Source organism: Oncorhynchus mykiss, chromosome 1 (assembly GCF_057628025.1).
Source record: "Oncorhynchus mykiss isolate SJ-2025 chromosome 1, ASM5762802v1, whole genome shotgun sequence".
In the NCBI taxonomy this organism is placed as follows: domain Eukaryota; kingdom Metazoa; phylum Chordata; class Actinopteri; order Salmoniformes; family Salmonidae; genus Oncorhynchus; species Oncorhynchus mykiss.
The window spans coordinates 15,602,008-15,623,464 of NC_143022.1; the positions used below are offsets into that span (position 1 = coordinate 15,602,008).

The 21,457-nt window shown below is 40.1% G+C and overlaps 1 protein-coding gene across 2 annotated transcripts; it reads left to right on the forward strand.

The window, feature by feature from the left end:
- The first annotated feature begins 611 nt into the window (after positions 1-611).
- LOC110486057 (sterile alpha motif domain-containing protein 9) lies at positions 612-19,250 on the forward strand. 2 transcript variants are annotated; one of them, XM_036947133.2, is made up of 5 exons: positions 612-707; positions 1,497-1,553; positions 14,047-14,767; positions 14,990-15,263; positions 15,453-19,250. In XM_036947133.2, the coding sequence occupies exons 3-5, from the start codon at positions 14,063-14,065 to the stop codon at positions 19,058-19,060; spliced, it is 4,587 nt and encodes a 1,528-aa protein (XP_036803028.2). In that variant the 5' UTR covers positions 612-707; positions 1,497-1,553; positions 14,047-14,062; the 3' UTR covers positions 19,061-19,250. The 2 variants fall into 2 exon arrangements, with proteins under 2 accessions (XP_036803028.2, XP_090042156.1); XM_090186030.1 differs by lacking the exon at positions 1,497-1,553 and having other exon boundaries at positions 638-707.
- Positions 19,251-21,457: the final 2,207 nt, after the last annotated feature.

A 21,457-nucleotide genomic window follows, 5' to 3' on the forward strand; every position in this document is an offset into this window, starting at 1 on the left:
ACATTTTATTTGTCACGTGCCTAATACAACATTTCAGCCCTAAGCCTTTTAAAACTACTGGACGACTGGCATGTTGTCATCATCATCTTCAAATGTAAATATTTATTAAGTGAATGTAGAACATTTCATTTCTTTTTGGTCTCCTCTTACATATGATATCATGCAGTATTGATGACCAATTATTTTAAATACCCATTTACAGGTGGGTGTTAAAACATTGTCGGTAGATGGGGTTATTTATCCAGGTCAAGAGCTTTGAGGTCTTGTGAAAAGCACTATAATTGTTATTTTCGGTTTATTTGGACTGTTGTACCTTGGAGAATGCTTTAAGTAATCTCAGCTATTTCGATTATTGCTTAACACAACGGAAGAAGGTATGCTTGGGCAAACTTTTCGTGTACTGTACATGAAATAGGCCTGTAAAGCACTAGGATTAATACCAATGCACCACACCCTAGCTCGTGACCTACTTTTCAGGTTGCCATTGTAAAGATCTGGCTCAGCTCAAACGTCAGCCTCCTATGAGGATAATCTATGCCCAAATAGGGTAAACAATCATTTGATTGGATCAGTGATCAGACTCTGACCAATCAAAAAAGCTGTCTCCTACCAAGACACAAGAAAGCGCCTTGTTGTAAGGAAGTAGCCTACAATCAAGAAATGTAGAGGAGCAGTGATGTGACGGCATCTCTATGCAGCTGGAATGGGTAAGTCCTATTCGTTGCTATAGATCAGTGCTTGACTTGGACTGAAATAGGTGCCATTACTCATTTTGGGTGTGGGTACTGTTAATATTTAAGTGCAGGAGCTCCACAAACTTTTGAGCAAAAATTCTATAAGAGGAACAGGAACTCAAACAGTAGAAAATCTGAGGTGCCAGTACTCTGCTCAGGTGAGCTCCTGCCCAAGTCAAGCACTGCTATTGATTAATTGTATACTTTATTAATGTACAATTTGGAGTGGGCACATGAAGGCAATAATAATAATAATAATAATCAAAGTGATATCGTGAATTAGAATAAAGGTCATACGTTATTTTAAATGTTTGAGTAAACCATCGATGTAGAACCGGAATAAACATTCTACCAACACAAACAAAAAATATACAACCATCTATTTATTTTACACACTATGATGAGCTACTTTAATGAATTAGTATGGGTATGATACATGGATTCAGTGAAACGAAACTAAGGCAGCAATCAGGCTAGTGGATCAGGTTACACATTTAAGAGGTGACATATACCAAATAAAGCACATTTGTGGCCAGTTCTGAATAAGTTAATTATAGCATTCTGAAATGGCTTCAACTTGACATGTAAAAAAATGAACACTTAAAATAATCTCTTTACATTATGATTGATGAAATTAGCTTTGTGATTTAAAATAAATGTAAGTCCTGAAAATAAAGTAATGTATGGAATGCATTTTGAACCAGCAGCTATCGTGTAATAATTTGATTTGATTTGAATAACGCTCGTCAATTTTTTTTTCAGTGTTCGTTTATTCAACTTGTGTACAAAACTGGATGAACATTCTATTCCTGTTTTGAAGTAAGCATATTTTGACAAGCATGTTTTTATATACATTTTGGTTTAATAATGAAATAATCTGTCTGTAAACAATTGTTGGAAAAATGAATTGTGTCATGCACAAAGTAGGTGTCCTAACCGACTTGCCAAAACTATATTTTATTGACAAGAAATTTGTGGAGTGGTTGAAAAACAAGTTTTAATGACTCCAACCTAAGTGTATGTAAACATCCGACTTCAACTGTATCTCATCATTAGAAAGCAAGCGAAACAGCGCCCCTCTGTCTCTGTATGTGTAGCCCATCTATCTGATGCTGTCTGGTCAAAAAGAGTATGACATTGTTGCCACCCGTAGCATTGAATGCAAGGTAAGTCGGTGAGCATTTGGCCTCCCTTGATAAAAAAAAAACTACAAGTATTAAATAATAGCCAATCAGTGTTGAGCTAAAATGTTAATGGTCCTGGCGCACTAAAAAAAGTGTCAACGGAAGCTCGTTTGGATTTGGCTTCACTTCAATCACATCGAGAGCAATACTTCATTGACAGAAACTACTTGAATTGTTGCATCTCGTTGTGTTGTTGGATAACTAGCTAAAATTGTATTTTTCCTAAATTAGCCATGGATGGGGATTTGGACTTGTGGTTTTTCTTAATTCTCTGTACTGTCCAATGATTATAACGGCGATTCTGATCCATTCATACATTGTTCCCCTGGCCTGAGAGGATGGACGTACAATATATAGCTAGATGTAGTAGGCTAATATTAACTAGCTAACATTCTCCATAAAAGAAAGGCTAGCGAGCAAGCATTTTAGCCAGGTAGCCTAGGACAACAACAAAAAAAGCATGTACTGTTGGACAGTCATAGACTGTTTCATCAACATGAAAGTGTGGAGGATGGCATTGGCGTTTCTCTACAAGTAGGGTGAGTCAACGTGTTTTTTCTACTTGCGAACACCCACACACAAACACACAACAGAACCATGGACAGCCACATAATTTTTAGCTTACGTTGATTGGAATAAATTGTTTTTGACATTTTTTTTGTTGTCACAGTATTAGACTAAGCATAGGTGATTAGATGATGTTGAATTGGTGCCGGAATACTGGAGGTAGCTCCTGTTTTCTTTGAGACTTGCGGTAACTCGAAAATGTAATTAACATTAACTTGCTTGACCATGCTGTAGGTCACATAACTGTTTGTTACATGTATTATGCTTTGTGGACTCCACCGGACAGATGTTTCTCTCCGGTTTTGTTTTAAAACTAAGGTGTGGTTTAATTTATTCTGCCACGGTGTCTTCTTATTGTCTCAGCCTTAGGCCTATACAGTACATTCAGAAAGTATTCAGACCCCTTGACTTTTTCCACATTTTGTTATGTTACAGCCTTATCCTAAAATTGATTAAATCGTTTTTTCCCCTCATCAACCTACACACAACCCCAAAATGACAAAGCAAAAACATTTTTTTAGCCATTTTTGGGATAGGGATGTCCTTGTCTCATCGCGCACCAGCGACTCCTGTGGCGGGCCGGGCGCAGTGCGCACTAGCCAAGGTTGCCAGGTGCACGGTGTTTCCTCCAACACATTGGTGCGGCTGGCTTCCGGGTTGGATGCGCGCTGTTAAGAAGCAGTGCGGCTAAGTTGGGTTGTGTATCGGAGGACGCATGACTTTCATCCTTCGTCTCTCCCGAGCCCGTACGGGAGCTGTAGTGATGGGACAAGATAGTAGCTACTACAACAATTTGGACACCACGAAATTGGGGAGAAAAAGGGGATAAAAATTCAGAAAAAAAAAAAAAAGTGTTCTGGAAATATAAAGTTCATAATATTTTATTGATCAAACATTCCAATTGCAAAATTATGCATAAACTATGAGGTGGACTCCAGTTACATACCTGTGGTGTGTCATCTTCATCACCACATACTCTGCCAGAGACACGGCATGGTATCGACGAAGATGCCATAATGTTGACTCATCGAGTTCCTGTGTCTTCACCAAGGCCGTGAATCTCAAGTTCTGCCATCTGTAATACATACGCAAATACAGTGCCTTGCGAAAGTATTCGGCCCCCTTGAACTTTGCGACCTTTTGCCACATTTCAGGCTTCAAACATAAAGATATAAAACTGTATTTTTTTGTGAAGAATCAACAACAAGTGGGACACAATCATGAAGTGGAACAACATTTATTGGATATTTCAAACTTTTTTAACAAATCAAAAACTGAAAAATTGGGCGTGCAAAATTATTCAGCCCCCTTAAGTTAATACTTTGTAGCGCCACCTTTTGCTGCGATTACAGCTGTAAGTCGCTTGGGGTATGTCTCTATCAGTTTTGCACATCGAGAGACTGACATTTTTTCCCATTCCTCCTTGCAAAACAGCTCGAGCTCAGTGAGGTTGGATGGAGAGCATTTGTGAACAGCAGTTTTCAGTTCTTTCCACAGATTCTCGATTGGATTCAGGTCTGGACTTTGACTTGGCCATTCTAACACCTGGATATGTTTATTTTTGAACCATTCCATTGTAGATTTTGCTTTATGTTTTGGATCATTGTCTTGTTGGAAGACAAATCTCCGTCCCAGTCTCAGGTCTTTTGCAGACTCCATCAGGTTTTCTTCCAGAATGGTCCTGTATTTGGCTCCATCCATCTTCCCATCAATTTTAACCATCTTCCCTGTCCCTGCTGAAGAAAAGCAGGCCCAAACCATGATGCTGCCACCACCATGTTTGACAGTGGGGATGGTGTGTTCAGCTGTGTTGCTTTTACGCCAAACATAACGTTTTGCATTGTTGCCAAAAAGTTCAATTTTGGTTTCATCTGACCAGAGCACCTTCTTCCACATGTTTGGGGTGTCTCCCAGGTGGCTTGTGGCAAACTTTAAACGACACTTTTTATGGATATCTTTAAGAAATGTCTTTCTTCTTGCCACTCTTCCATAAAGGCGAGATTTGTGCAATATACGACTGATTGTTGTCCTATGGACAGAGTCTCCCACCTCAGCTGTAGATCTCTGCAGTTCATCCAGAGTGATCATGGGCCTCTTGGCTGCATCTCTGATCAGTCTTCTCCTTGTATGAGCTGAAAGTTTAGAGGGACGGCCAGGTCTTGGTAGATTTGCAGTGGTCTGATACTCCTTCCATTTCAATATTATCACTTGCACAGTGCTCCTTGGGATGTTTAAAGCTTGGGATTTTTTTTTGTATCCAAATCCGGCTTTAAACTTCTTCACAACAGTATCTCGGACCTGCCTGGTGTGTTCCTTGTTCTTCATGATGCTCTCTGCGCTTTTAACGGACCTCTGAGACTATCACAGTGCAGGTGCATTCATACGGAGACTTGATTACACACAGGTGGATTGTATTTATCATCATTAGTCATTTAGGTCAACATTGGATCATTCAGAGATCCTCACTGAACTTCTGGAGAGAGTTTGCTGCACTGAAAGTAAAGGGGCTGAATAATTTTGCACGCCCATTTTTTCCGTTTTTGATTTGTTAAAAAAAGTTTGAAATATCCAATAAATATCGTTCCACTTCATGATTGTGTCCCACTTGTTGTTGATTCTTCACAAAAAAATACAGTTTTATATCTTTATGTTTGAAGCCTGAAATGTGGCAAAAGGTCGCAAAGTTCAAGGGGGCCGAATAATTTCGCAAGGCACTGTATATGATAGAGTTTGAACATCTTCATCCAGACCCTTGATTCAGAACCTGGAACACAAATGTTGTGTATTTAAGTCTAAGCTGTTGGGGCGGGGGTTCTAAGCTGACATGTGGAATTGTTTTAAGATGGTCATACTATGGATCATTTAGCTATTTGATTTGGAGTTTTAGGACCTCTTTAGGTTTAAAATATAAAATTGTTTGTAAACTTTTGAATTTGGCCTTTCACTACTATAGCACATAGAAACGCATTGAATAACACATTCATAAATGGCAAAAATGACAGTCCAAAAATAAGTGTCTGTCCTATATCTAGGAGATATAAGAAAGCTCAGAACAGAAAATATATAAATATATATAAGCATTTTTTTATACATATTTAAACACTTTTTGGGGAGTAGGCACAAAACTAAGCTTTTTATCCAGTACTGGTTACCTTCAGACAAGTCACTAGCATAAACTGATGGATTTTGATGGTAATGATTTTATTATGTTACTTATATTTAAGCACCAGTGCATCAATAAACTCTAGGGGGTTTTAATGCATGTTTGAACAAGAAAAATGAACTGACTCAGGGGCTGAATAATTTTGCACGCCCAATTTTTCAGTTTTTGATTTGTTAAAAAAGTTTGAAATATCCAATAAATGTCGTTCCACTTCATGATTGTGTCCCACTTGTTGTTGATTCTTCACAAAAAATACCGTTTTATATATTTATGTTTGAAGCCTGAAATGTGGCAAAAGGTCGCAAAGTTCAAGGGGGCCGAATACTTTCGCAAGGCACTGTATGTGTATAATTATTTTATTTTTTACACATATAACTCATTTTTTGGGTAGGCACACAGTGGGAACCACATGTGGAGATGATCCGTTCATCTACTCTGCGTCTCACAAAGACACAGCGGTTGGAACCAAAAACCGTCCTGTACTTCCATTAAAAAATGTTTAACCGGTACCGGTTATCTGCAGACGAGTCCCGTGACACTTGTGGGGGTCATAGAACCAAACAGAGAGAACCATTGTGAGAGTCTCCCCCTTCCATAGAGTGTTCGGACACTACAGACGCTTTGTGAGAAGACTGATTTTCGGGATGTCTCACACACCAACTAGCTCTGCCACCTTTCACTGCTGATGCGAAAGTGCGACATCGGCAGATATGTCTAGATTAAATTGACGGATTTTGATGGAGATTTTTTAAATTATGTTACTTAGATTGACACACCGCTGCATCAATTGACTTTTGTGAAGAAAAATAACCGTGGCACACATCTGAATGCACTCACAATGATTCCTTTCGATTATTCCTCACAACGATCTGTTTTCCTGAAATGCATTGTGAAAGCCTAACACCCTAATATCGTATTTTATAACACGCTTTCAAATGATGCCCACCTGACCCAGATTGCGATTTATAATGGAACGTTTCTGGTTTGCGTGAACAGTAATTGTGTGATGGTAAGGATGTAGGGTTGTGTTCCAAACAACTACAACTGTGCTTGCTCTAGTTCCTCAACGACACAGCTAGAAGAGCTCAAAGAAGCTCCCTATAGTCCTAGACTCTTCTTTGAGTCATAAACGTGCATTGAAATTACTGAGGAACTATGCACACTTTGGAGAGGTTTGTCCACTTGGAGACACCAGTTAGTCAGCTCACTCAAACCCTCAAACTCAAAAAGTTTTTGTCTTATGTTGCACCTACCCCATATTTGCCAGGAATATTATTCTCATGTTACTGATTGTATCCAGAGTATATTCAGATTTCGTTAATATTTATGCTTCTGCTATTGTTGTCCTCACCTATTTGGTTGAATAATTTTCCCATAATCTCAAAACAATTGCTACCATGGTTATGCATTTCATAGTTCTTCTGTGAGAAACATTTCAGTTTAGCCCTATCCATATACAGTTGAAGTCAGAAGTTTACATACACTTAGGTTGGAGTCATTAAAACTTCAACCACTCCACAAATTTCTTGTTAACAAACTATAGTTTTGCCAAGTCTGTTAGGACATCTACTTTGTGCATGACACAATTCATTTTTCCAACAATTGTTTACAGACAGATTATTTCACTTTTAATTCACTGTATCACAATTCCAGTGGGTCAGAAGTTTACGTACACTAAGTTGACTGTGCCTTTAAACAGCTTGGAAAATTCCAGAAAATGATGTCATGGCTTTAGAAGCTTCTGATAGGCTAGTTGACATCATTTGAGTCAATTGGAGGTGTATCTGTGGATGTATTTCAAGGCCTACCGTAAAACGCAATGCCTCTTTGCTTGACATCATGGGAAAATCAAAAGAAATCAACCAAAACATTGTAGACCTCCACAAATCTGGTTCATCCTTGGGAGCAATTTCCAACCGCTTGAATGTACCACGTTCATCAGTACAAACAATAGTACGCAAGTATAAACATGATGGGACCAGGCAGCAGTCATACCACTCAGGAAGGAGACGCATTCTGTCTCCTAGAGATGAACATACTTTGGTGCAAAAAGTGCAAATCAATCCCAGAACAACAGCAAAGGACCACAGTAAAACCAGTCCTATATCGACATAACCTGAAAGGCTGCTCAGCAAGGAAGAAGCCACTGTTCCAAAACCACCATAAAAAAGCCAGACTATGGTTTGCAACTGCACATGGGGACAAAGATCATACTTTTTGGAGAAATGTCCTTTGGTCTGAGGAAACAAAAATAGAACTGTTCGGCCATAATGACCGTAATTATGTTTGGAGGAAAAAGGGGAAGCATCACCTCAAGACATCAGTCAAGAAGTTAAAGCTTGGTCACAAATGGGTCTTCCAAATGGACAACCGTAAACAATCCCAAGCATACTTCCAGAGTTGTGGCAAAATGGCTTAAGGACAACAAAGTCAAGGTACTGGAGTGGCCATCACAAAGCCCTAACCTCAATCCCATAGAAAATGTGTGGGCAGAACTGAAAAAGCGTGTGCGAGCAAGGATGCCTACAAACCGGACTCAGTTACTGCAGCTCTGTCAGGAGGAATGAGCCCAAATTCACACAATTTATTGTGGGAAGCTTGTGGGAGGCTATCCCAAATGTTTGACCCCAAGTTAAACAATTTAAAGGCGATGCTACCAAATACTAATTGAGTCTATGCAAACTTCTGACCCACTGGGAACGTGATGAAAAAAAATAAAAGCTGAAATAAATCATTCTCTACTATTATTGACATTTCACATTCTTAAAATAAAGTGTTGATCCTAACTGACCTAAGACAGGGAATTTTTTACTAGGATTAAATGTCAGGAATTGTGAAATACTGAGTTTAAATGTATTTGGCTAAGGTGTATGTAAACTTCCGACTTCAACTGTAGGCCAAATCCCACAAGTACAAAGGGTTAATATACCACATCCACGATTTCCTATGTTTTGGAATTGAAGTATAGAGAGGGTTGAGGTACGTCAGCAAGTCTAGACCATCTGACCCGATGCTTTGGAGGGAGCCCTTTGAGTCATAAACTCTGATCTGATTGGATGATTGTCACAGAACACAATGCCACAGATGTGTCAATTGGCATGCTGACTGCCAGAATGTCCACCAGAGTTGTTGCCAGAGAATTGAATGTTAATTTATCTACCACAAGCCGCCTCCAACATTGTTTTAGAGAACTTGGCAGAACGTCCAACTGGCCTCACAACCGCAGATCACATGTAACTAAGCCACCCCAGGACCTCCACATCCTGCTTCTTCACCTGCTTGATCATCTGAGACCAGCCCCCAAGACAGCTGATGAAACTGAGTTTGCACAACCACTGAATTTCCGCGCAAACTGTCAGAAACCGCCTCAGGAAAGCTCGTCATCCTCAGCAGGGTTTTGATACGGTGGGCAAATGCTTACCTTCGATGGCCACTGGTACACTGGAGAAGTGTGCTCTTCACGGATGAATCCCGGTTTCAACTTTACTGGACAGATGGCAATATGGCGTCGTGTAGACGAGCGGTTTGCTGATGTCAATGTTGTGAATAGAGTGCCCCATGGTGGCGGTGGGTTTATGGTATGGGAAGGCATACGTTTTCGGACAATGAACACAATTGCATTTTATTGATGGCAATTTGAACGCAGAGATACCGTGACAAGATCCTGAGGCCCATTGTCGTGCCATTCATTCTCTGTCTTCACCTCATGTTTCAGCATGATAATGCACGGCCTCAAGGATCTGTACACAACTCCTGTAAGATGAAAATGTCCCAGTTCTTCCATGGCCTGCATACTGTACTCACCAGACATGTCACCCATTGAGCATATTTAAGATGCTCTGGGTTGATGTGTACGACAGCGTGTTCCAGTTCCCGCCAATATCCAGCAACTTCACGCAGCCATTGAAGAGGACTGGGACAACATTCCACAGGCCACAATCAACAGCCTGATCAACTCTATGCGCAGGAGATGCATGAGGCAAATAGGGGTCACACCAGATACTGACTGGATTTTTGATCCACAAGGTTTCTGTGACTAACTGATGCATATCTGTAGTTCCAGTCATGTGAAATCCACAGATTTCAATTGATTTATTTCCTTATATAAACTGTAACTCTGTAAAATCTTAGAAATCTTTGCATGTTGCGTTTCTATATTTTTTTGAGTGTAGTTTCTCTACTGAAAAAACGATCAAACTTAGCTCTGTATTATTATCAGCCATCATTCACCTTTCACCGTCTCCTTTCATCTCTTTGGTCGAAAATCCGGTTCGGAGAGCAGTCAAGCCGTGATTGGTCCAAAAACCTGACCAATTGCATTTCAGTGGACTGCTACAGGCTATGTTAATTGTCTTGAATTTCCCTGTTAAAAAGTAAAGTAAGCAGTTGTGAGAGCAAATTGGTCATTGGGGAGCAAACTGGAAAATTGGTGTGATGGGAGAGAGAAGACATCCCTGTGGGGAGTCGGGATGTGGCGTATTTATGAAAGTGCAGTAAAGTCTTGACATAAAGTAAGTATTTCTTCAGGTGAACAAAAATCTCTACTCTCTAATTAATTGTGGAAATGCAGTTCTCTCGCTCAGTCACACTAGCAAGATCAAAAGATAATTTGCACGCACCACACTGGCCTGTCCTCTGCTCGCCACATTTCTTCTCTAGACTCAAGTGTTTGCTCGAGCAATTATGTTTCATCTTGCTCGCGTGTGCCATCTCGCGCCAGTTAGACTTTTGAGTCATAGAAAAGTGCCTGATATTCTAACAGGCTGACCACACCGCTGGTGTCGCTTGCGCCAGTGTTGCAAAATAAATTTTAAAATCCATGTTATTCAATTATTGCGCCAACGAGCGTCTGCGTTGCCAAGGGCTAAAATAGATAAAAATCAGTTCTATTTCTGATGCAGATCGCGCTGCAAGTCCTGCCTCTTCCATATCCTCATTGGTTTAGAGAAGCAGGTACCCACGTGCCATCTCCTCATTGGTTATACCCACGTGGGTGATGGAAAGACGATCTGTTTTGCCGGTCGTTGTGGTAATACTAAAAAAAAGTTTAGATGCCAATCACCATATAAATTAAAAGATGAAAAATCCTGGAAGGAGGAGAGATGACTGGAAACGGTTGACGGTTTTATGTGTGGATTAATTGTTGGAGTAGAGGGCCTTGTGCATTTCAGGTAAAATAACAACTCAATGTTTATATCCCAGGACAAATTAGCTAGCAACAGCAAGCTAGCTAAATAGGACAAATTAGCTAGCAAGTGCAAGCTAACTAGCTAAATTGCCATACATGTTTAATGCTTTTCGACCTGTCCCCAAGTTAATGTAATTGGTTCAGATTTTGTTGTGAAATTTTAAGCTGCATGTCGTGATCGCGTTTGGTGTAGGGGGACAAAATATATTTATGCACAATGGCACACAATGGCTTACGATGGCGCAGGCGCGCAGCCGGTTAGGGTTCTGTGTAAGAATTGATTTGTGTCGATTCAGCTGCGGGGATCGGGGCACCACCAGTACAGAGCTTGCTCAGGAATGGCAGCAGGCAGGTGTGAGTGCATCAGCATGCACAGTGAGGCGAAGACTTTTGGAGGATGGCCTGGTGTCAAGAAGGGCAGCAAAGAAGCCACTTCTCTCCAGGAAAACATCAGGGACAGACTGATATTCTGCAAAAGGTACAGGGATTGGACTGCTGAGGACTGGGGTAAAGTCATTTTCTCTGATGAATCCCCTTTCCGATTGTTTGGGGCATCTGGAAAAAAGCTTGTCCAGAGAAGACAAGGTGAGCTCTACCATCAGTCCTGTGTCATGCCAACAGTAAAGCATCCTGAGACCATTCATGTGTGGGGTAGCTTCTCAGCCAAGGGAGTGGGCTCACTCACAATTTTGCCTAAGAACACAGCCATGAATAAAGAATGGTACCAACACATCCTCCGGGAGCAACTTCTCCCAACCATCCAGGAACAGTTTGGTGACAAACACTGCCTTTTCCAGCATGATGGAGCACCTTGTCATAAGGCAAAAGTGATAACTAAGTGGCTCGGGGAACAAAACATTGATATTTTGGGTCCATGGCCAGGAAACTCCCCAGACCTTAATCCCATTGAGTACTTGTGGTCAATCCTCAAGAGGCGGGTGGACAAACAAAAACCCACAAATTCTGACAAACTTCAAGCATTGATTTTACAAGAATGGTCTGCCATCAGTCAGGATGTGGCCCAGAAGTTAATTGACAGCATAACAGGGTGGATTGCAGAGGTCTTAAAAAAGAAGGGTCAACACTGCAAATATTGACTCTTTGCATCAACTTCATGTAATTGTCAATTGCTGTGGATTGTGTAGCCCAATCACAAGGCATGTCTACATGCAGCCAAAACAGGCCTTAAAATACAATCACAGGTTGGAAAGCAAATGGATTCTGATGAAAAGAGAAGACTAATCTGTCTGTAGGCTACCAAATACAGTGATTCAGAAAGTACCAAATACAGTGATTCAGAAAGTATTCACTTGTTCCACAGCCTAAATTTAAAATGGATAAAATGTTGATTGTGTCACTGGTGTCACACAATATTGTGTCACACAATATCCATAATGTCAAAGTGGAATGGATGTTTTTAGAAATGTTTTCTGAAAAGCATGGTGAAGTTATTAATTACACTTTGGATGGGTTATCAATACACCCAGTCACTAAAAAGATACAGTCGTCCTTCCTCACTCACTAGCCGGAGAGGAAGGAAATCGCTCAGGGATTTCATCATGAGGCCGAATGTGATTTTAAAACAGTTACAGAGTTTAATGGTTATAAAATAATAAAATTGAAGATGGATCAACAACATTGTAGTCTACAGAATACAAATATTCCAAAACATTCATCCTGTTTGGAACATGGCACTGAAGTAATACTGCAAAAAATGTGGCAAAGTTATTAACTTTTTGTCCTGCATACAAAGTGATATGTTTGGGGCAAATCCTATACAACACATCACTAAGTACCCACTCTTCATATTTTCAAACATGGGGGTGGCTGCATCATTTTATGTGTATGCTTTTCATCGACAATGACTAGGGAGTTTTTTTAGAATAAAAATAAATGTAATAGAGCTAAGCACAGGCTAAATTCTAGAGGAAAACCTGGTTCAGTCTGTTTTCCAACAGACACTGGCAAACAAATTCACCTTTCAGCAGGACAATAACCTAAAACACAAGGCCAAATGTACAGTTGCTTACCAAGACGGCATTGTATGGCAAGACTTGAAAATGGCTGTCTATCAATGATCAACAACCAACTTGACAGAGCTTGAATAATTTTTTAAATAATAATGTACAAATATTGTACAATCCAGGTGTGCAAAGCTCATAGTGGTGGAAAAAGTACCAAATTGTCATACTTGAGTAAAAGTAAAGATATTTTCTATTAAGGTGACTCAAGTAAAAGTGAAAGTCACCCAGTACTACTTGAGTATAATTTTAAAGGTATTTGGTTTTAAATATACTTAAGTATCAAAAGTAAAAGTATAAATAATTTCACATTTCTTATATTATTAAGCAAACGGCACAGTTTTCTTTTTACTTTTGTTTTTGTTTTTTTAATTGAAGGATAGCCAGGGGCACACAACAACACTCAGACATAATTTACAAACTAAGCATTTGTGTTTCGGGAGTCCACCAGATCAGAGGCAGTAGGGATGACAAGGGATGTTCTCTTGATAAGTGTGTGTGAATTGGACAAATTTTTTTCTTTAGGAATGTAGTGGAGTAAAAGTAGTCAAACATGTAAATAGTAAAATACAGATACCCCCCCACCCCCCCCAAAAAAAAACGACTTAAGTAAAAATTAACATCTGTTGTTCTGCCCCTGAACAAGGCAGTTAACCCACTGTTTCTAGGCCGCCATTGAAAATAAGAATTTGTTCTTAACTGACTTGCCTAGTTAAATAAAAGAAAGTAAAATACTACTTAAGTACTTTACACCACTGAGAAACTTACCCAGAAAGCCTCACAGCTGTTATCGCTGCCAAAGGTTATTCTAACATGTATTGATTCAGGGGTGTGAATACTTATGTAAAAGAGATATTTCTGTATTTAATTTTCAATACATTTGCAATTATTTCAAAAAACCTGTTTTCAATTTTTTATTTTGGAGTATTGTGTGTAGATGGGCATGAAATAAAATAAATGTAATGCATTTTGAATTCAGGCTGTAACACAACAAAATGTGGAATAAGTCAAATGTGTATGAATACTTTCTGAATGCACTATATATATTTTAGATATAGGCTACCTTAATTTAAATTACCACATTTTCATGAATTTGATTATATAATCTTGAAGTATAGGCAAAAAAAACTACCAGGGAAGCATACAGCAAAAACTAAACAATTTGGTTTGTCTCTCTTTTCTATTTCAGTAATATTTTATTCACAATGAGCCATTCAATGAAATCTGCAATTCAGATTGAAAAGTGGACGAAGGAAGAAGTTCATCAGTGGTTGACGACGCAGGTTAACATTCACCACATATATGCAGACAAGTTGCTAGAAGAGGAGGTATCAGGGGAAGACCTAGAATACTTCCAAAAGAAGGATCTTCTGGATCTGAACATAAAACATGGTCCGGCTGTGAAAATTGTGTCAATGCTTGAGGATTTGAAGAGTGGATTACAGCATAAATCACAATTTCCTGCATACGTCAAGAAATGGACACCAGAACAAGTTTGTCAGTGGTTAAGGGAAGAGGCGAAGGTATACCACCAATATGTAGACCGTATTTTGGAAGAGGAAGTGTCAGGCGATTGCCTGTTTTGCTTCAAAAAGAATGATCTTGTGGAACTAGGCATTAAACATGGTCCTGCTGTTAAAATAATTGGCATGCTAGAAAAGTTAAACAATGGACCAGAGCCTATATTACAACCCCCCACACACATCAACGGTGACCAAGAAAATCTACAGAAAACACCTGAGAAGCAAGTAGAACTATGTCAAGTTCTACCAGTTCAGACTGTATCCCCCATGAAGACAGAACCAAACACGGAAGAGCTCAAAATAGTGGAAACATCAGGGAAAACGGTTACACGAAAGAAGGAAGAACCAAAACCACAGGCCATGGTTGCAGAAAAGTTACCGTCCAAGGTAGGGGTTGTGTAGCATCTTCCTTATTTAATGAGGTACGCTTCTCTCGCACACACACACACACACACACGCAACATACAGTAAGTCCTTGCTTAGTAAAGCAGGTTATATTTGCAAATTAAACACAACAATACGTGTGTGGCAGCAAACCATTACCATTTTGATTGACTTCTCGGCCCCCCAAAAAAAACATTTAAAACGAACCCTATTTCATTCCCACAGATCTCAAGCACGCCAAGTTCCCTTACCTTGCTCCAGAATACCCTTGATGACTTACATCAGGACGAGTTTAAACGCTTTAAGTCTTCTCTGAAAGACCTAAAACTGAATGGATATAGACCGATTGCACGGAGTCACTTGGAAGACAGCAAGACCCGCACAGAAGTAGCGGACTCGATGACAAAGCACTATGAGGAAGAGACATTGAATGTCACTCTTCAGATTCTAGGGAGAATCGAACACAATGAACTGGCTGCCCGTCTGAAAAGGGATATGGGTAAGTGAAACAATATTCAAATGAGTCTTTGAATCTCAATCACAGCCAATTAACATTGGACCTGTATTAATACAATATAACTGTTTTTAGGTTAAAAAGTAATAATTGTCAATTTGTCACAAACAAGACCATCAGTAATATTTGTTAGGATCACCAGTAATTGATTTAGTTTTGTAATTATTTCTTCAGGTCCACAAATGATGACCGCACAGGACCCCAAAAAGGATTTGAGGAGAGAGACCAATCAGGGTGATAAATTGAAAAACATGTTAACTTGTGGAGGAAATATGATGGACTACTATGATCAATTCGTTATTGTTGTGAACAAGTGTCACAGTGAGCAAATAGAACATCTACAGTTTCTGAGCAAGTTGAAATTGTTCTGTGTCCTGGACTTTGATCCTGACTCTGCAGCTCCTGGTGGCGTATGCAGTTCATACAGAGAATCAAGAGTGGCAAATCTCCATCTCCCAGCCCAATTCCAAGGCGAACCAAATGTTGTGATAAAAAATCTCAACCTGTATAAGCAGACCAGCTGGGTGTTTTGTAATGGGAGGCATGACCTTGACAGGGAATCGGATAGACAGCTGGACTACAAAGACTGGTTCAGGGGAAAACGCAGAGAGATTGAGCATATGGTTTCATTCATTTGCAAACCTGAAGTTCTTCCAAATGGAAGAACTCTTGTCATATTTCTTCTACTGTCACCTGTAACTGATAGAGATCCTGTCTTTGATACTTTCCTGGCATTCTACTCACATGCCGAGGAAAGCATTGTGAGTATTTGTGAATCTAGGAGCACATTTGAGAAATGGAAAGACTTGATACAGGAGAAATGTGAGTCTGACATCACCAGGCAATCAATATTTGAATTAACACTCGGTGAAGTCAATGGTACTATAATGTCACTTGGACCACACAATCAGCCATCAGGAAGACTCCTTCCATCTTCTGACTCCAGCACTGTTGTTCTCCAACAAAAGGATGAAGACCGGATGACAGCTCTAGACATTTTGTGTCAGAATGAATGTGAGAAAGTCTATGATGAAAATTGCACAGAGTTTCAAGACTTCAAAATTAAAGTTGAAGAGGAGTTCTACAGAGGGGGTAAAGTCAACTGGTGGAACTTCTATTTTTGTGAGAAACCCAAAGCAAAGCCTTTCATTAGAAGAGACAAATATGACAATCTGAAAAAGATGGTGAAATATCAAGATCCCAAAACCACATGTGTTTTGCTGAATTTGTTCCACCACCCAGGTTGCGGAGGCACCACCTTAGCCATGCATGTTATGTGGGATTTACGCAGAGAGTTCAGATGTGCTGTGTTGAAGGACAATACATTACCAAAAGCTGAAGTGGCTTTTCAAGTCAAAAACCTAATGAGGCTCGGGAGCCAGAAATGCACACCAGTTCTGCTGTTAGTAGATGACTCAAAGGAAGCAGAGAACACACAGGCTCTCCAGAACTGCATTCGTCAAGCTTTTGAAGAGGAAAACACAAGCAGAACTGTAGAAGATTCATCAAACTCAAAAGTCATTATTGTGAGTTGTGTTCGTTGCCATAACCCTGAGGACCAGTTCAAACACTGCTCAACAAACAGACTGCAGATAACTGCTAAACTGACCAAAAAGGAACAAGATGATTTTGAGGAAAAACTGGTGGAACTTAAAGAAAGTCATGAAAAACCTGAAAACTTCTACAGTTTTATGATCATGAAGAGTAACTTTGACAAGAAGTACATAGCTGGTGTTGTGAGCAACACTCTGAAGGACTTGGACATGAGCACAAAGAAAGCTCAACTCCTTGCTTTCTTAGCACTGTTGAACTCATATGATGCAGAATCAGACATATCTATGTCTCTCTGTGAGGAATTTTTGGGGATGAAAAGTTTGCGAATGGCTTACTGGGGTGAAGATCGTGTACTTGACAGAATGGAGCCTTACTCCAATTTGCTAAAACAATTAAATGTTGAGGAACGTGGAGGATACAAAGCAATTCGAATCCTTCATCATGATATAGCCTCTGCATGTCTTGAAGAGTTGGACAGACGCTACAACATTAAACGGAGTGAAATAACCTTGGACATGCTGCACTGTGATATATTGTTCAAACCCTGTGTAGTAAAAGACACCCTCATGCTAACAATTCAACGTGTGCTAGTTGAAAGGCAGCGCAAAAAAGTTGGAGCGACTCATTTTTCTCCATTGATAGAAAAGATTCACAGTCAAGAGGGAGGACAAAACATCCGAGACATCTTTGTGAAAGCATCTTCCCGGTTTGTTACAAGGGCATCTATTCCTCAAGCTCTTGCAAGGTATCTCTACCTCTATGAGCAAGATTTTCCCCAAGCACTCATTTGGGCAGTAAAGGCCATGGGCGTCAAAGAAAACTCATACACAGCTGATACAGTTGGACAGGTTTACAAAAGTAATCTTAAACACAATATTCAGAGTGAAAAGCTAAAGACTCCACTCAAGCCAGAGGACTTTGAGACTAACCTAAAGATAGCACAAAAAGCCTCAAATGCCTTTCAAATGGCTCAAAAGCTGGCCATGAAGAATGAAACGGAAGAGCAAACTGATGAAAATCTCACAAAAACACCCTACAACACCTCTGGTTATGTGGGAGAGATGGAAACTACACTGACAGTCTTTGAAATGATAAGCAACCTGCCATTCTTTGAAGGTACTGATAAAGTGAAAAGGATGTACATGCAGAGCTTTCTGAAAGGAACATTACCCATCAAACATGTGCCCAAAGAAGATAACGAAATCAACAGTAAATATGTTGATATTATCAAAGAACATACACAATTTCTCCTTGCTTTGAAACCTCAGGTCAAGGAAGTTTTTGAATTCTTCAATGGTTACTTCACATACATAAAAGGAAACAATACAGGAGAGCTTGAATCATTGAATCAGAAGAAAATCTCTGATCATTTCACCAGATACATAACACTGGTCTGCTCTTCCCCAGCGGAAATATTTAAAGAACGAGCGGACAAACCTGAACTCAGATTAAGCGTGGATATTGAAGAGCATAGGATGTTTCTGGAGGAAAATAATGCAGACACCTTTGCAGGGATACTTGCAAAGTTGCATCAAAAGATCGACAAGACTGCAGAGGAAGTGGAAAAAATCACAGAATGCTACACATTCCTGCGCCAGAATTCTGTGCAAAATAGAAAAGTAGAAACCAATTTCATTTTGGTAAATATAATTCTCCACACACTGAAGCCAAGATCTAAACACGTGAAGAGACACAATGAACTCAGTGATATTCTTAAGAAAACATTGCAAGATATAGGATTGCAACATCCCTACCCAGAGCCATACTATCTGGCTTTGTTGTTGCTTTGGCCAGATTCAAATGCAGAAGACACCAATATAAGGGCATATGTGAACTCACTTGGGAAGTCATCCCACAGGCAAATGTCTTATTTGTTGAGAAAGAGCAGCACCATTGCTCACTTCTACTTGGGTCCAAAAAAAGGATTACAAAGACTTGTAACTAAACCCAAACTTGATGAGTGTTTTTCACGCCTACCACGTGCTGATTTGGCCCAACTTTGGCGGAGTGGAAACATTTTTAAGGAGAGGGAAATCGTTGACCGTCTCTATAGGGTCAATGGAACCGTTGAGCAATCAGAACTTTATGCCAATTATGGCAAACTCAAAATCCCAGTTCGGCCAGCCTATCTGGGTGGAATAAGAAGTGGTTTCAGCACTGAAAAGGTGTCGTTCTTCTTAGGATTTGCCATAGATGGACCACTTGCGTACGATATCAAGTATGAATAGGCTATGAGAAGCCCATGTTAAAAAGGCCTCAATGATTCAACTGTATGTTGCGGTCCAAGAGTGTGGACCATGGGGGAAGTATGGATTAACCACAACCTGACAATCAAAAACAAGACAACCATCTACAAAACACATTTGCTTAATGGAGGCATGGATAATCAATGCCAGAAACCCACTGAAAGAAAACAAATCAGTCAGAAGAAGAAGAAGTCCAAGCATGTGGTGGAAAGCAGACCAGTGTCTACAGTCTACACACAGGCTGGATAACATCAGAGAGGTGACATGCAGCGGCCGAGACCTCCAAATGGTTATCAGCCACATCCGAAAGGCTGGCCTCAGAGAATAGCGCAGCTACCCTACTCGCTACAGGGATACTACACAGCGAGAGCTGGATGGACTAGTGTTGAATCAAGACGGGATCGTCATCCCAGCTTCACAGGAAGAAGATGTTCTACAACCGATACACAAAGGTCACATGGGGCTGACAAAGTGCCAGAGAAAGGCCCAAGATGTCTGTGTGGTTGCCGGGCATCAGCACCCACAAAGCAAGAAAAGTGACATCATGCAAGTTCTGTACAGAGAATAAACCAACTCAAAAGAGAGGGCCACATGTTACGACACCTTTATCTAAAAGGTCTGTGTCAGAAGATCACGGTTGACCTGTGTGAGCAATAGAGGGCAAGAAATACCTTGAAGTGGTGGAATACTTCTCCAGAGACATAGACCATCTACCAACTACCACAAGTGAGATGGGGGATTCCTACCAAACTCGTTAGCGGCAACGCTACCCAGTTTGTCTGTACTGAGTTAGACGAGTTCAGAAAGAAGTATGGTTTCATCCATATACCACCTCCAGCCTCTATTACCTGCAGGCAAACGACGCTGCAGAAAAAGCTGTCAAACAGCTAAACAAATTCTCAAACAACCAGCTTTGATGTGCTACCGAGCCACGCCTATCAGTGCAACGGGAGCAAACCAGCGCAACTCATGACAGGACGGCAGATCCGGATGACCGTCCCCATGCTGAAAAACTACAACCAAAGCACATCAGCCACGATAGTGTGAAACATAAGGATCAGAAAGTCAAACAAGCTTCTACAACAAGAGGTATTCAGTGCGCCCCTTACCTGAACTATACCCTTGACAGAGTGTAAGGGAACTAATCTTTGGGGCGGCAGGTAACCTAGTGGTTAGAGCGTTGGGCCAGTAACCGAAAGGTTGCTAGATCGAATCCCTGAGCTGACAAGGTATGGTCTCCATTAGGATACTTGTAGTATAGGCTACTTGTTTCTGTTAAACAGCCACCAGACTACCATGAAGGCACATGTTTTACTCTTCCAATCCTCTGGGTTATATTTGGTAGACACTGTGATTTAGTAATACTGTTCAATACTTCTCTCTTGCTCATTGAGACAAGAATGAGAATGATGTGTTTTACTCAGTGTGCATAGGCGCCAGCACCAAACAACAAGTGTTCTTACTGGGGAGAGTGACAACTAATGAGGTTACTGCCAGAGTTCGACCTCAGAGCTGTATATACTTTGAGTCTCTAGTGTTTGGAGAAACATCCAGCGAGATTGGAAATGCTGATGCAATGAGGAGTTTAAATAATATATATATATATATATATATATATATATATATATATATAGTCCTTTCAATCTGGATGTTCAAGAATGTAAAATATCTGTGAAGTTTACATCCTGCCATCCTGGGAGAAACCAGGGAAGTAACTGCTGGAATGACGAAAGACTGTCAAGACAAGACATTCTACGTGCTCCTGGATGCAATATCCAGAAATGCAGGAAAATGCATGTGATGTCTAACAAGTAGATTTGAGAATGGAGAATAATGAAGCATTGTGTGTGTGCATTGTTATTTTTGGCATATCAAGCCGAAAAAAATGAATATGAAAAGTTTTGTATCAAGGTGACACTTATCTTTATGTTGCAGCAGGACTGTGAATACACATATCTATTGTAAATATCTCAATTTCACAGATATTGTACATGTTGTAACATTGTGGTAATCAATGTAAATAACTGTAGGACCAACTGTACAATTATGTAATGAGCATATTGTATTATGAGAGAAACTCATACGAACAACAAGTACAGTTGTACAGGTAGAGGGATATTCTGCAGATACGAAGGCCTGAAAATTGAAATGTATTATACACTATGTGTTATTCTCTAATATTGTTGAGTTACTTTCTTGTTTATTTTGATGGATTATAAACTAGAATTGCTCCTGAGTAGAATGGACACCCTTTTGCTGCGACACAACGTACAGGCAATTATGTACTGTGCAATATGCATGTCCAGTACATTTTTCATTTTGGGACATCATGTAATACGAATGGGCTAAATAACAATGTGTTTAAAATGTGTTTTCTAA